This window comes from Patiria miniata, unplaced genomic scaffold, assembly GCF_015706575.1.
Source record: "Patiria miniata isolate m_02_andy unplaced genomic scaffold, ASM1570657v1 HiC_scaffold_18, whole genome shotgun sequence".
Classification (NCBI taxonomy): Eukaryota; Metazoa; Echinodermata; class Asteroidea; order Valvatida; family Asterinidae; genus Patiria; species Patiria miniata.
The window spans coordinates 17,054,272-17,068,863 of NW_024037056.1; the positions used below are offsets into that span (position 1 = coordinate 17,054,272).

At 38.5% G+C, this 14,592-nt stretch overlaps 1 protein-coding gene across 1 annotated transcript in view; it reads right to left on the bottom strand.

Annotated features, from left to right (window-relative positions):
- Positions 1-14,592, bottom strand: part of LOC119724932 (RNA-binding protein 38-like) — a 66,085-nt gene that overhangs the window by 39,418 nt on the left and 12,075 nt on the right. Inside the window, exon 3 of the mRNA XM_038196254.1 lies at positions 11,464-11,566. Coding sequence (XP_038052182.1) covers positions 11,464-11,566 — 103 coding nt within the window. The remainder of the gene's footprint in view (positions 1-11,463; positions 11,567-14,592) is intronic.

Genomic DNA, 14,592 nt, shown 5'->3' on the forward strand with positions numbered 1-14,592 from the left:
TGGTCAAATCAACGGATGCTGCATACATGCTAGATTTGCGCGCAGGACAGAACATGACCAAATTGTTTATTATCGAAATGCCAAAAAATATGGTGTAGAAAGTTTTATCAGATGAAGGAACCATGGAATACAGACTGTTATGTATTTCTTTATACTATTATCAACATTCTTAAACTGGCACATTTCTCGAAACGCTTCGCTTATTGGACGACCCAATCTTTCGGAAGTCTTAGTTTCGCCTTCATAAGCTTGAAGTTCATTGGGTGAACAATTAGGGGTTCAACTCATTGTGTGTGAATAAACACGATGCCACATAAACATCTACAACTGGTTCACTGACTCTACACAAGCTTAAAAAATGTTTCTCAGTGCTGAGCTGACCCTTTAAGTTTATTTGTATTTAATAAAATGTCAGTCAACATATGAGTCACACAAGTCATGATTCATGTTTCACATGTGGGGCATGAGGGGTATATTTGTATGTGCACAGTCTTTAAGCATCACATTCAGCGAATGATCAGTGTACAAATCTGGGCCATGATATAAGTTAAAGTGCGCATGTGAGTTTTTCCAAAGTATTTGTGTTGTTGAACTGGCTCACATATCTGAATCATTGCAGAATTTGATTTCAAACTAAACTTGTTGAAGAGAAAAACAAGTTATTGAATTGTGTATTCTGTAGGCATGTAGGCATTTGTGAGCTGGGCAGTGCTATTGTACAGGGTTACCCAGTAACACCAGTTAATAATGGGCTAGTAAACATCTGGTCCATTGTGCAGACCAGTTGTATCAAAAGAGCATACATAAAAAGCCATTCTTTCTGAATCCATTGAATAGAATTGTGCGTGGTCTGCGACCAGCAATTTTTACTTTGTCTTATAATTTCCATAATGGACTCCACCAGTGTACCCAAAATAGATTTTAAGATACTTGTACTACGCATGTATAACTGCGTGTAATTCTTCAAAGTCTGCACTTTGTCAGAACAGCAAGCTCAATTCAGAGAACAAGTGAATATTCGCTATAAAGGCCTGCATGCAGAGCGAGATCTGCAGGAAATGTCAGGGAGGGTTGGTGATATGACATGAGATCAATCAGACGTTGTGATATATCTTGGATGCAAGCCTTGGCCCGGTCGGGATGCAGAAGCCAGATGCTGGAGTGGGCAGAGATAGAGTGCAAAAGATGGAAGATGGACATTTAAGCTTTGCCCTTCACAGAAGCAAGGGTTAATTTTTTTTAAAAGTTTTTAATGGTACCATGAGCTCTGTGCACAAGTACTCCTTCAACGGCCAGAAAAGGAGAGTTGGGGGAGACCTAGACTGGTTCTCGGTCTATCCCCAGCGTATTTCGAATGATCTAAAGTTGTTGGGGCGGGGATTAGTCTAGGAGACCATCGCAAGTTAAATTTGAACGTATTCGCGCTCTGACGACGCCCGACGCTCACCGGAAGATGCTGTGGCTAACAGCAAATGAGCTCGGAATGATGTCACTCCGGCATCTTCAACTCACAGCTGAACTTTTGAGTGTAAATTTCATGCATGACACTCCAAGTGAAGAAATGACTTGGGACATTTACAAGGTGACTTTATCCTCGCAAGGACGTTCATTAAGACCTAAAGTTAAAGATCTACATGCCAAACCAGACTCACCAGATCTGGGCGTGATCCAGAAAAAAAACTTACAAGTGCAGAGAAAAAAAAGCTGGTGAGATGTGACAAAAGACAATCTTCAAGGTTGCTTTAATACAGGAAACCTAAAAAGTAACAGAAGCAGCTAAAAAAGGGATTTCACAGGACTGTAAAAATCATCCCTAATGCAAGGTTTGGTAATGGGGTCTTACAATTTGTACATACCTGGATGATTTCTCAAACACATTTCACTGGGATAATCTTTGAAATGTGTTCCTGATGCAATTGCACAGCCAATTCTTTCAGTATGTGAATTTGCTATCTGTTGCTGCTTTGGACCAACCCACAAACATCTGTCTCAGCTGCAGGCACTTGCCTGGAGATTTTTAAGCCCCTGGTTATAAATAAAGCTCATGAGTCTACATTTAGCTAGATCTCGTTCTGGTTATTTCCATCTTTCTCTATGATTCTGACGTTCCGGCAGTGTCTACACAATTGGTTCGCATAGTTTTAAGGTTTAAAGTTGTGCAAAGCCATAAACAAGGCCAAGTTAAAAAAGGCTATCAAAAGTTTACTTTTAAAAAATGCAGCTTTGCTTCATCTTTCAGACTTACGTGTAAGATTGTAACTACTCTGGGAAACAGAATCTACAATGTACCATACATATTAGACATTTTATAAGTTTTTGACAGTGTCGATTTAGTTAATGAAAATTATATTTGATCTGTCCTTTAATTGTTCATTCATCTACTACACTCCCTTTGATCTTTACCTACATCGGTCTGTCCCCAAGTTCATCTCTCTTTCGTGTTTTGATCTCCTTCCAACCCTGCATACTTGTGAGTTCCCCTCATGTGTGTTTCTTGTACCACTGACTGTCATTTCTTGACTCTGAAGATCTTGTGAAGATCGCAATGTCAGCGCCGTCTTAATTTTTTTGAAAATTATTAGATTGAAACTGCATGTATTGGCCATTTATAAACCTAGATAACAGGTCTTTAGACAGCTATCTGGCAGAGTGAAACGACTACATGCACACTTTATTCAACCATTAAGACTGCTTGAAAACAAATTAAAATTTTCCAAACTGGACAGGATACAAATCCCAAACAAAGAAACCTGTCACGACAAAACGCCTTTAAAAGGAAGCCTTTCTCGAGTTCAAGTGCCAATATGAGCGGCGACATTCTCATCTGAAACCGAAGCACAATAGACAGTCCAAGTGACCTGACAGTGCGGCACTCCAGCCCGCCGTGAGAGAACCGCAAAGATCTAAATGTGGGTTATCGCCCGACAGACAAAAGTTGGGTAAATACGACTAATCAGCGTCAACTGATAAATGGCGAAAAAATAACTGCTGTGCTTCAGACACGCCTAGGCAACAGAAGTCGGCAAGTTTTATGCAAATACTTCATTAAGGGTTACAATTTGGGTTAAAATTTGTGTCCTTTATACTGATGGCCACTTTAATAAATTACTCCAACGGGATGTCGTGAATTTGGACAAGGGGCAGTTCGGGTGACAAAAGTTCAAATCGAATGCAACACATTGACTGTTGACTGTTAATAAAGGCTCCTTTGAAGCATTCAGTTTACATGTATATAGACTTCATGCAATATGGAAGAGTCCATCATTTGTGTTTAACGTTTCTGTTACTGATGTTTCACAGGCAATAGCAAATTCGAAATCAAAATGGTACTGTTAACTGTGACAACATTTTAACTGTGTGTATGATCAATGTCAAAGTGCACCCTATTCTAAAATTATGTAGACATGTGCAGTCAATGCAGTGTCATTCAGAAATGTTGTGCAGACAGACACTAACATTGTGTCATGGAGATCATTTCAAATTCAACATGGTCTTTTACATCATGAAATCATTAACAGGATGCTGTTACACATAGTTCATAGTTACAACCTTTGGATTAGGAGATTTGTTGTTTGGGGATCATTCAGTGATCTAAACTGCACACAGGCGCTTTATACACGCACGCCTTCACGATGCATGACTTTGGACCTGTTTATTTGGACACAGAATTGTGAGACTGTTCGTCCTGAACATAAATAAGCACACCATGAGAATTATCAGGGTGCGTACATATATCAATACACAATTTGTTCATCAAGAAACCTCTGTAGGCCACATAAGAAGCACAGATCACAGGGCCTACATTGTTTTTTATTAGCTTGAGCAAATGCTTCATTACTCAGTACAGTTTAGTGTTTCACTATGTACAGCCATATTTGGTCGTAACTCGTAAGACAATTACTTCACAGTACCTTATTAGGAAACTAACAACTACTGACATATGTGCTGAAATAATGATTACCATATTTGGGTGTGTGACCCAATCTATTACAAAAAACTTTGAAGGAATATTTCACATAACAATGGCATACATGTACATGTATTGACATTGTGAATTTCTAACTTTCCTTTCAATGTAAAAACTAATGCAAACTTCTGAATACATGTACATACACACATTTTCTTCAGTTAGGTTGATTGTAAAGGGTAAAGACGATTATCATTTTGGAAAGGAAAAATTATCCAAATTACTTCATCTCATCTCTTTGAGTTACAGAAAATGAGACATAAAATAGGAGCTTTGTGTGGCTGAAAATCAAATTTGTTGGGAAAGGAAAGCAGAACGTTTTGATTTACCGGAAACACGCGGTCTTCCAAGGCCTAACAAATAAACTTAAAATAATTCAATGTGTAAAACTGGGACACTATAAACAGTATCACCCCTTTATAAAACAGAACTTTGATAAATCACATACCCAGTTGTCAATCCTGAATCAAATACATATGATTATATTAATTGCAATGCGCATAAACTCCGACCTCAACACATGTCCCTTGTTAATTGGTGTTATTAAAATCACTTTTTGTTTTGAAAACCTGACAGGTTTTTATTAATGGATACACACGCGCGGAACAGACGTTATTATAAACAGAGAGGGTCGTTAGTCATTCCTACGGGTCGTCTCTAGTGAGGTACATCTGTAATGACCTACAATCATCCTGCACACTTTGCCGTTCGTTTCTTACAAGAAATAAAACTATGTCAAATGACCTACATGTACAAATAGCTCACACACTTCCTTATTGCAGACTGGCTGTACAACTGGCATTCACGACACAGGATGTATGAGATACGGTAGTTCTGTACAATTAACTATTATGATTTCAGTATCACATTTGTTTAATTTTGGGGATGGTTTCAAACAATCTTATGAAAGCAATGTCACTATTACCGTACGTAGACAACATGCTTACACCTACACACATTAACTTTGGAGAAAAAATAATAACACCTTAAAGTTTACACTATTAATTCTGCATGTGTCCAAATATTGAAACATCAAGGGTGTATCATTGCTTTGCATGCATTAACAGTTCTAAAAAAGAAAGGCTGTCAATCTAATCTAATCCAATGATTAAATTTTCATCTTATAATGTATATAACAATATATGACAATGTTTAAAAACATGGTTGTCATCTACCATTACATTTTTAAAGAATATCACATGCCTCCTACCAGTAGTAACTAGTAAATTACTGTGAACTATATTTGTTTTCCATTTGATATAAAGGGAAGAAAGCTAAACGATTACTGCAATCTGTCTTATTTTGATTTGTAAATACTTAGCACTATGAGAGCCAGAATTGGGCCATGAACAGCCTCGTTCCATCGACAGGTCATTCACTCGCGTCTTCTGTTTTTATTCAGTGGTGTGGTTACTTCACCAAGCCCCGGCAGTACATGTACACTTGACATTAGATATGACATTTAGCCCATTCTCTCCATGAGGTCACGGGTCAAAGGTCAAATTCCTCTCACACTGAGGTACAAATCACTGTGGCATCGCTGCTGGTGCCGCGAATGTCTTTAACATTCCCTGCAATGGCTTATAGGTATTTGTGACTTAACACCAGTGATCGACAACATGCGCTGTGGATATATGGGCCTGGATTAACAGTTCATTAGATACAAAGTCTGTCAACTGTAAGGTACGTTTTGCCTCCAACCCTGACACACTTCATGATAGACCTATCCAAGAAAATAAACCAAATCTTCAAAATTGCTACCTAAATTCCTCTTAAACTGACCATCAAGGCAAGGTGAAGCAAAACATGTCCTTATCAATCACCAGGGGGATTTCCAGCCCACTTCTTGTGGAATTCCCTTCTAAATTGGACTCAAAATTCTAGCCACGTGCCAGCTGAATTGCCTTATATGGTAAGAGACAGGGAGGATGGGGTTGCATAAAAAGCATGCCTGACTACAGCGTGGGATGGGGCTGGCAGTGTGGATGTGCGTGTTGTTGATGAATGCTGGGGATATTGGAAGCGGGACAACTGGCACAGTTTGAGGCCGGACTGAAATGGGAAGAGAATGCCAGGCCCCCGGCTGTGAGAACGTAATTCTGGCGTACGCAGACCCAGGAGGGACCGGGCAAAGCCACGTGGATGACGTAGCAGGGGTGATAACCACACCGACAAGGAGAACAAAAACACAAGTAAAAGGGCATCATGCAACATAATAATTCATGACACTATGGGGTTTGCTGTTTTTTTCCTTCCAGGTCGGAACTATCATGTTGGACTGGCAAAGCAAGGGATGGGATGAATTTAGATTGAAAGCAAAGAATAGAATACACATAAAAACAGGCTACACTGGCAAACGTTCATTCAGAGAAGATTACATCGAAAAGAAACAGAGGTAGTTCATCAACGAGAATTGCTATCTTAGGTAGGTAAGTTGTAATGCAGTGCTAGCTTGTAAAGGTTTCGGGAAACTGGGGCACCAATACGGGATTAGGCCTATGCCTTATCTAAAATGCAATCTTTTACTTTCTATAAGATACAAATTGCAATGGGCTTTGTGGTTCAAAGTATTAACTGTATGTCTTTGTTACAGAATGCAGAACCGTGCGACCCAAACTGAGTGTAGTAAATTGTCCTGTGAATGCCCAAAGTTATGAATTACACAACACAACCATAAGGAATGGCTATTTATACAAAACCACTATAATAAGCCAGACAATAGCCGTCTAAAGATATGCCATGGCAAATCTTAAACTGTTAACGTGATTTTGGTTTGACATACTCAGTCTATGACATTTTAGTTTTCAAGCTTGTCTGCTGCACAGCTGCAGTTTTTTTTAGGTGTAAACTTTGAAGCGCGAAATACTTTGTACACAATGTTTAATAACATGCCAACATCAATTTATATCTCTGTTTGTCTGACAATCCAATTTAACGAGCGAGATGTTTTCACACGCTAGCAAAAGACTGCAATCGGCAATTTTGATCAATCTGGACTGACGTTTCATTGACACCTTTTCCTGAGTTCAATTCAATAATCAAGCTGTTCAATTTTACGGCCCATGATTTGCAATCAAATATGTACAGGTATATCAAAATGGGATTTTTTTTCTTCAATGAAGGAACACCGTCAGAAACTGATAGAGCCAAAATCCTATCCATTCGAACTGTACTGATTGTCAATTTTCCTCCAATAAGAGGACACCGTTTCACAATCAAAGACTACAAAGACGAAACCAACTTTTCTTTTAAAAAATAACTTCAGAGTATACAAATTTGCTAACCATAAAAGCTTAGCCTACAGTCTTTAAATGACATGATTATCATTCTAAATACTACCAAAATATATAAATAAAAAACAGTAATTTTCTTTTTTTTTTCTGGATTTTTGTTTCTTTCCGTAAAAATAACACATCAATGTGCAATTTTTATGTGCAAAGTATATTTACTTTTTGTTGCATCCACTCTATTAAACAAAGTCATCAATCTCATTCCATCACATGACTTGCCCGGTTTCTATCAAATGAAACAACCCACAACATCCAACCTCGCCATAACCAAAATAAATTCCCGATTAGTAACACATTGACAAATTCGCTTATGGAAAATTCATCCATTTTCAATTATTATAATTTTTTCACTTTGACTTTTTTTTTGGAGTTTAAAAATTGAAGCTGACACACATTATCTGTGATGGATTGGTTATCGTTTTCAAAACATGTCCATTAATAGCATGGTACACTAGACCTCTACAGCCCTACGGCGCAATTCCTCTTGTCCATACTTGAGCACAAAAAAATACCTTAAGGTTAGTGACACCAGGGTGCACTTCAAGATAAAATATCAGTGTTTTAACAACTTCATTTACATAGTTCACTGAGGTCGCCGGGTTCTATACGACCGTGACTTTGCTATAATGGAGTTATCACACTGTCGAATCCTATTAAAATGTTGGTGAAGATTGTATTACAGCCAAATGAAGATTTATCGCGAGGCTCAGTTACAGCTGCCCAAGATATTCTTCCCGACCGATGACATAAGAACATATCAAGGTTGGAATTTTGGATCTATAGCTCTAAGTCTGCCAGATATTCGTTAATTTGAAGAAAGTTGGATATTCCAAAGAAAAAAACCGTGACCAACTTCAGTTTTGAACATTTTCTTATCAGCAACATATTTAGATCACACGTTAATGATCCTTCCACCTTTCCATCCCCAATGAAAACGTGAAGGATTTAAAATTATATCCACAAAAACTCTAAAACAAATAAAACAATTAGTGCATAAAATTCAGGCCAAAATCATACGTAACACATTTATGTTTTGACGACTGCAAAGAAATAGAGAACATCTTAGCCCTACAAACACTTAAAAACGTTATCAAGTGTTAATTTTTCAAAAATAACACATTTCCAACAACACGTCTATGTTTCCAAACGTCTGCTGTGCTCCACATCTCAGCGAAGTAACTAAAATCTCGGGAAAACGTTAAGTTTTACACTCGACCTATTTTCAGTCATTTATGAAGTTTCAAAGGAAATATTGCTTCAAAAGAAGCAGCAGGCGATTTTGCCGCGCAACATATACCCATTCGAATGAAAAACCGTTATCTAAACTAACGACCGAGTTGCTGGCTTTTCAGAAAATCAATGAGCGTTTTTCGTTTTTAAACACGTTCCATGGCCATTTTAGAAATGAGCGTTCTACCCATAATCCTTATAAGTATACTTTTTTTCAATCAATTAAAAAGAAAACACCTGTCGGTATAAAGGTCTACCAGGTAAACGAGTTATTATTTGCTACTTTTTATGTTGGTATATATAATGTGATATTTGGTCAGAAAAAAAACATTACGAAAGCGTATCATTCTTTTTCGAAAGGAGTGGTGTGTTTAACAACTTTTCAACAAGACTAGATTAATAATGGGTATTGAATCGTTCAAGGATAATATCGAATTACTGTACTTTAAATTTGCCTTCGCCTCAATGATTCCATTATTACAAGTCGAAGATACAGTTACAATCCAAACCACATCATCCTTGCCTCATTTTATTAATCTTTTGAGAGAATGACTCTTGTCAATTATTCATCAATCAACGTCTAATCCACACGGAGGAAGACACAGGTTTGCCGGCTTAGAGCTCAAAAGCCATGTCACAAAAACCGATATTTTTTTCAGGGCTTTTGAAAAGCTAATCTCTCGGACGACAAACAGACATATTGATTCGTCGTGGCTCGAGTGTCTGCCGGGCCCCAATTGATCGATACCAATCGATACGGGAGCATTATGGATGATTATTGATCAATAAGACCAGGTCGATGAAGATTATACATCAGTGGTGCGCTCTGTCGGCTTCAGATCACAAACTGCACATGGGTCGTTCTGGAATCGATATTTGGTATTTGTATGGTCCGAAAATTTCGATCACTTTGCTATTAAAAATTCATCAACACTTGTTGACGGTGTGACACTTTTTATAATACAGGCTTTCAATGACACAAACTTAAAGGCAACCGATGAATTCAGAAAGGAAATTGAAGAACTGGAATTTAAGCCTTAAAAGAACCCAAAAAAACATCAGACCGAAAACAGTAGAAGACACAACCACAGGAAGAGAAGAGGAAACAGAAAAGTACAAGAAAAAACGATAAAGATATCAAGTAAAAAAGAAAAGAAAATGGTACAAAAGGAAGTTTGCTCCTAATAAAACTACCATAGTGCGTAAAAGTTTGGACATGAAATCGATTCTAAATCTAAAGCAAGATGAACTTTCCATTGGACCGTGTTAACAGTTCCCGTCTTGTTTCACATCAATTTGATATTAATTAAACTTCAATCAGATTACACTGCAAATCAAGTTGTTTTTGTGCACGGCATAAAAAAATGATGACAGTTAAATAAAATCAAAAGAAAACCAAAAACCAAAATATGAATTAATTTCTCTCTTCGACAAACCATGCGTTTTGCCCTAGATGATAATCATTCAGTTTGCAAAAGGCGCATTTTTAATCACCGCATCTAGTGGAAAGAATCGAGCATTTTAAGTCCTTCATCGAAAGAGATTTTGTTTTAAGTTTCACTAAGCTTTAAAAAAGAAATGCTGCTTTATATACGGACACAAGTTATCATTCCCACAACACTCCGTGAAAAAGAAACAAACCCAGGCCACGAACCGTCACAAAAAACTCAATCAAATAACTTCACAACATGTCACGTTTCCAACCTTGAAAAATCTGAGAATTTCAGCGATTCCCGCCCAGACGCCATCTTGGATATGACCTCTGACCTTTCACAAGCACAGCGGGGAGAAAATAACTCTCCATAGCCTGGCTGTTGCTGGTCTTATTTTAAGTTACAAGCCTACGGAATAAAAGCCATGAAAGCAAAGAAGAGTTGAGTACACATAAAAGCAGGCTACAGTGGCAAACGTTCAGGCAGAGACGTTTACATCGAAAACAAAACAGAGGTAGTTCATCGACGAGGATTGCTATCTTAGGTAGATAACTGGTAATGTATCAATGCTTATTCTTGCAGCATAAAAACTAAAGTAATTTTCTAAGTTTTACATATCTTTTTTTCTAAATCTTAAACACAACTTTAGAGACCATTATACCAATGGTATAAAATACATCACTGGCCGATGTGGCGAATTATAACTGTACATAAATGATTTGACGTTCATGTAGGTAAGTCAGTGCGATGTTTGGGAATTAAGAGAAAAAAATCTTCGTTTGGAAAGATTTACGTCATTTAACGATGTGTGTGCGGTCACTGCGGTGTGATAATTATAATTACTATCATGCCCTGTACACAATCTTGAGCGCAAAAATATTTTATCAGCTGTAGAAACGTCAATCGTTTTGATAATAAAGATAGCAGGGGCGTGTTTTATGTCCGGCGATTTCGCTATGACCACACGCGCTCGAAGCTGATGGGACATTACGTGGCTAGTTCACGGCTGAAATAACACAAGGAATGACTTCTTGGTTTTGTAATAAAATAAAGAACGAATATCCTCGGTGTAACAGAGCTTGAACAAAATTATAGAATGTTGAGATATTCCAGTTATTTTGCTTATATGGAAAGTGACGTAATAGCTGGTGGTTCTATATAGAACATCTGCTGTTTGGTATAAATTACATCATACCATTTTTAAACTTATAGGACTAGGTTTTTGAAAATAATAGTTTGTATTCGTAAGACATTAAAAAGTTTAATAAATAAAATCCCTTCGTTGAAAAGAATAAAATGATATATGCTTTGAAGCCAGTTAATAAATAAAAGTTATACGAAGAACCTCGTAACTTCTCGCGTTCTAAAAACCTGTAACATTCTACAAATCGGTGTTTAAAACACACGCATGCCTTTGGGAACAACACTGAGGCTATACCTTTTGCACAATTTAAAAAGCGCCTGTTCTCGTTTATTGGTAAGAACACTACTGATGAACGAATGTAAAATATGTGAAGTTGTAAAACTTAAAAGCATGACTTACCCAAATGGAGTCGAAGCAATGGACGGCACTGTGTGGCAGGCGTTGTGGTGGGTTATATTCGCCTGATGGTGTCTGGCAATGGCGTACTGAATCTGCTCTGCCGCTGTTCAATTCAAGACAAAATAAGACATGTATAATAATTTTCGGCAGAAACCAAATTAACTTTTCAAGGTTTGATTTGTACATGTATTAGGCTCTTGGGCCAAATGCATAAACCTTCTTAGCGGAAAACAATGCTTTGAAATTGATGTGATTAGCACATAGGTGGGAGCCAGTCACATATACATATTAACTGCATGGCTTTTTCGTTGGTAACTATTTTTTTTTCAAACTTGTGTTTGCTACTCTTACTGTACGTATTTAGGTACATGTATAGACGAATGTGCTCAATAATTCTACCTCCATGCGTACCCTCACGAGCCCCCTTCAAAGGAGAAACCAAACCAAAGCAACTGTCCCATGACAGATTATCTGAACAATAGCTAGCCAGTGCTTTCGCCATTGAAGAGGGCCTTCGTGATAGAATTGATAGCGTGCCCAGATTGGTCGATAAGATTGGCACCGCCGACAGCGAAACCTAACAACGGTTGCTTCTGAGTTGTTCGACTCGGTAATATACCACAATCGTCAACAGCTACATTCTTCGTGGAAGAAAGGTTCTAATTACAACGGCGCAGTGACTTGCTAAGGTTACTTTTTTCGTTCATGTAGAATTGAAAGGTGCCACTCAAAACCACGGTAGACATTTCTTGCATTGTCTCCATGATTCTGAGAAGGGTTTCTTTTTCAACAACATATTTATCAGTTCAATAAATCAACCTTAGTGATACTTATGTCGCATTCTTGCTTTTTTTTCAGGGGAAAGCGAAGTCATCAAACAAGGCCTTCTTGCCGTTGACAACAATCGGAAGGCATAAACAGGTGCATTGTTCAGCAATTGTAAAAGTCCCTTTGCATTAACGAACACCCGTTGAGACTTACTGGTAGCGCCACATCCATGATCCCTATAGACAAACAACACACATTCCCATATACGCTGCAGACTATGGACTTGGTTACGGTACACAAAACGCTCCGAAAATACATTCGTCCCATAATTTCAGAGTACACAACACCCGTGTAATCTTATTTGTGGTGTCCTGTGTCTACTTAAAACCTTTTATTTACGTGTGAAAACTCGTTATTTACACGCGAAGAAAAACTGGTGTGGCATGCACGGGCGACAGCTTGGTAACAATTCCTCTTCTCTATAGCGGTGTTCGTGGTCTATAAGCCCCGTACGTAGCCTACGGGTTTCTTCCGACCACGCAAGGCCAGCCGATCTTTATTTGCTCGATTCCCGACGGGCGTGCCCGACTGGGCTGAGTATTGAGGTGCGATCATTTGTTGGGCTTTTCTCTCCATGAAGGTATGTTTTTTTCACGGACAATTTTTGAGCAAACACGAAGAAGACTACTGCTTCGTTTCGCTTGTCGATGTGAATAAACATCACCGTTTTAATGGTGCTTCGGAAAGCGAAAGCTGAACCTTTGTGCCTGCGTTCCGCAATGGTACTTCTTTCAAATTCCTGCAGTAAAGTTGGAGGATTTCATTTTTTTTACCAGTTAGATAAGTTTGCAGATACTCTAAAACAAAAGTAAATTTGCGATTGCACCATGTGACAAAAAAAATCTCTTACGTGAGTTTGTGTGGTTCTGACAAGAATTGGGGGAACTGCATAACGAGTTCAGACACGTAAATGACACGACTGTTGGAGACTATTAAACAGCACTGTGGTTTGAGGAACCACAGGTTTTAACTCGACGTTTCAGTCAGTGTACTCTGATCGTCATCAGAAGAATATTCGTTCTATCGGCACCTCCTCGGGAAACAATATACCCTTCAACACGCAAAGCCTAAAACCACATTCATTTTTCATGTTTCACCCTAACCTCTGACATTATCTGACGTTCAAGTTTGGCAGGACTTCATCCGGTTTGCTTGCCTAACCCATCACCCTGTATAAACACGAATCCTTCCACCTGCGCAGGAACAGACATTTTCATATACCGACGATCTGATTGGACTTGGTCAAAACAACCTTTTCGGGTCAGTAGGGGTGTCGAAATGCAGACACTTTAAAATGGGTCAAATTTACAGTTGCTGTCCGTAAAATTCAGATGCAATGCACGTAGCCCTTGATGATAAACGTCCTTCCAACCGAAATGTTCCTTGATCATGCTGCACATACTCCATAAAGAAACTCAATCGCCATACTCATGATCATTCGTGACATTTTGATGACGATGCTGCCGGGGCAACCTACTTTTTAAGGCCAACCATAAAATATTCGGCTACAGTTCTGTTCAGGCACAAAAGTGCCGGCATGCGCAGATCAACTTTTACATCCAAACATTATTTGATAACTCTCAGCTGTTGTCGATTTTTTCTTGCACTGGATCGTTATAATGTGATCGATATACAGCTCCATTACCATTGGAGTATATTGCCATGTTAAGAAAGCTCATACCCAGGGCAACGACATTTTCGTGAGGCTTTTTTTCGCTCCAAACTCTTCTCTTGTTACCTTTTCCAGGGGCAGATTTTTATGAGCTCTAATTGGACAAATCACGTTATAACCTGGGGTCGACACTTCCTTGGTGCACGCGTCGTGCGCACATCAGAATGTACCTGTATTGGTCATGGCGGGAAGCTACCCACAATACTTTGCGTTTCCTTTACATTATTCTGTGAAAGATCAATGTGCATGATGAATACTTAAATGAATGACTCTCCAAGTCATGCCAGAAACTTCGTGAATGTGATAACAGTTCGGTTTTCAGCACTCAAACACTTGTTCCCTTTTCATTTTGAAACTACGAATAACATTGACACAAAAACTTTACCTAAATAACATACCTTTTTACGCGAAGAGCTTTATCACTAACTCCCAACTTCGGAGTGTTTTTCTAGCACTCTTCCACATTAAATAGTCAAACAAACGGACAAGAAATATCGCCGCGAAGTTCAGAGCTTCTGGAGGAAATATGGCGGCCATTACGACCGACCACGGATTTATAGCAGTTGATCGGCGAGACACAATCATGGTAAGCTACATTATACATGCATTTAGTGTAAACAACCGAACGC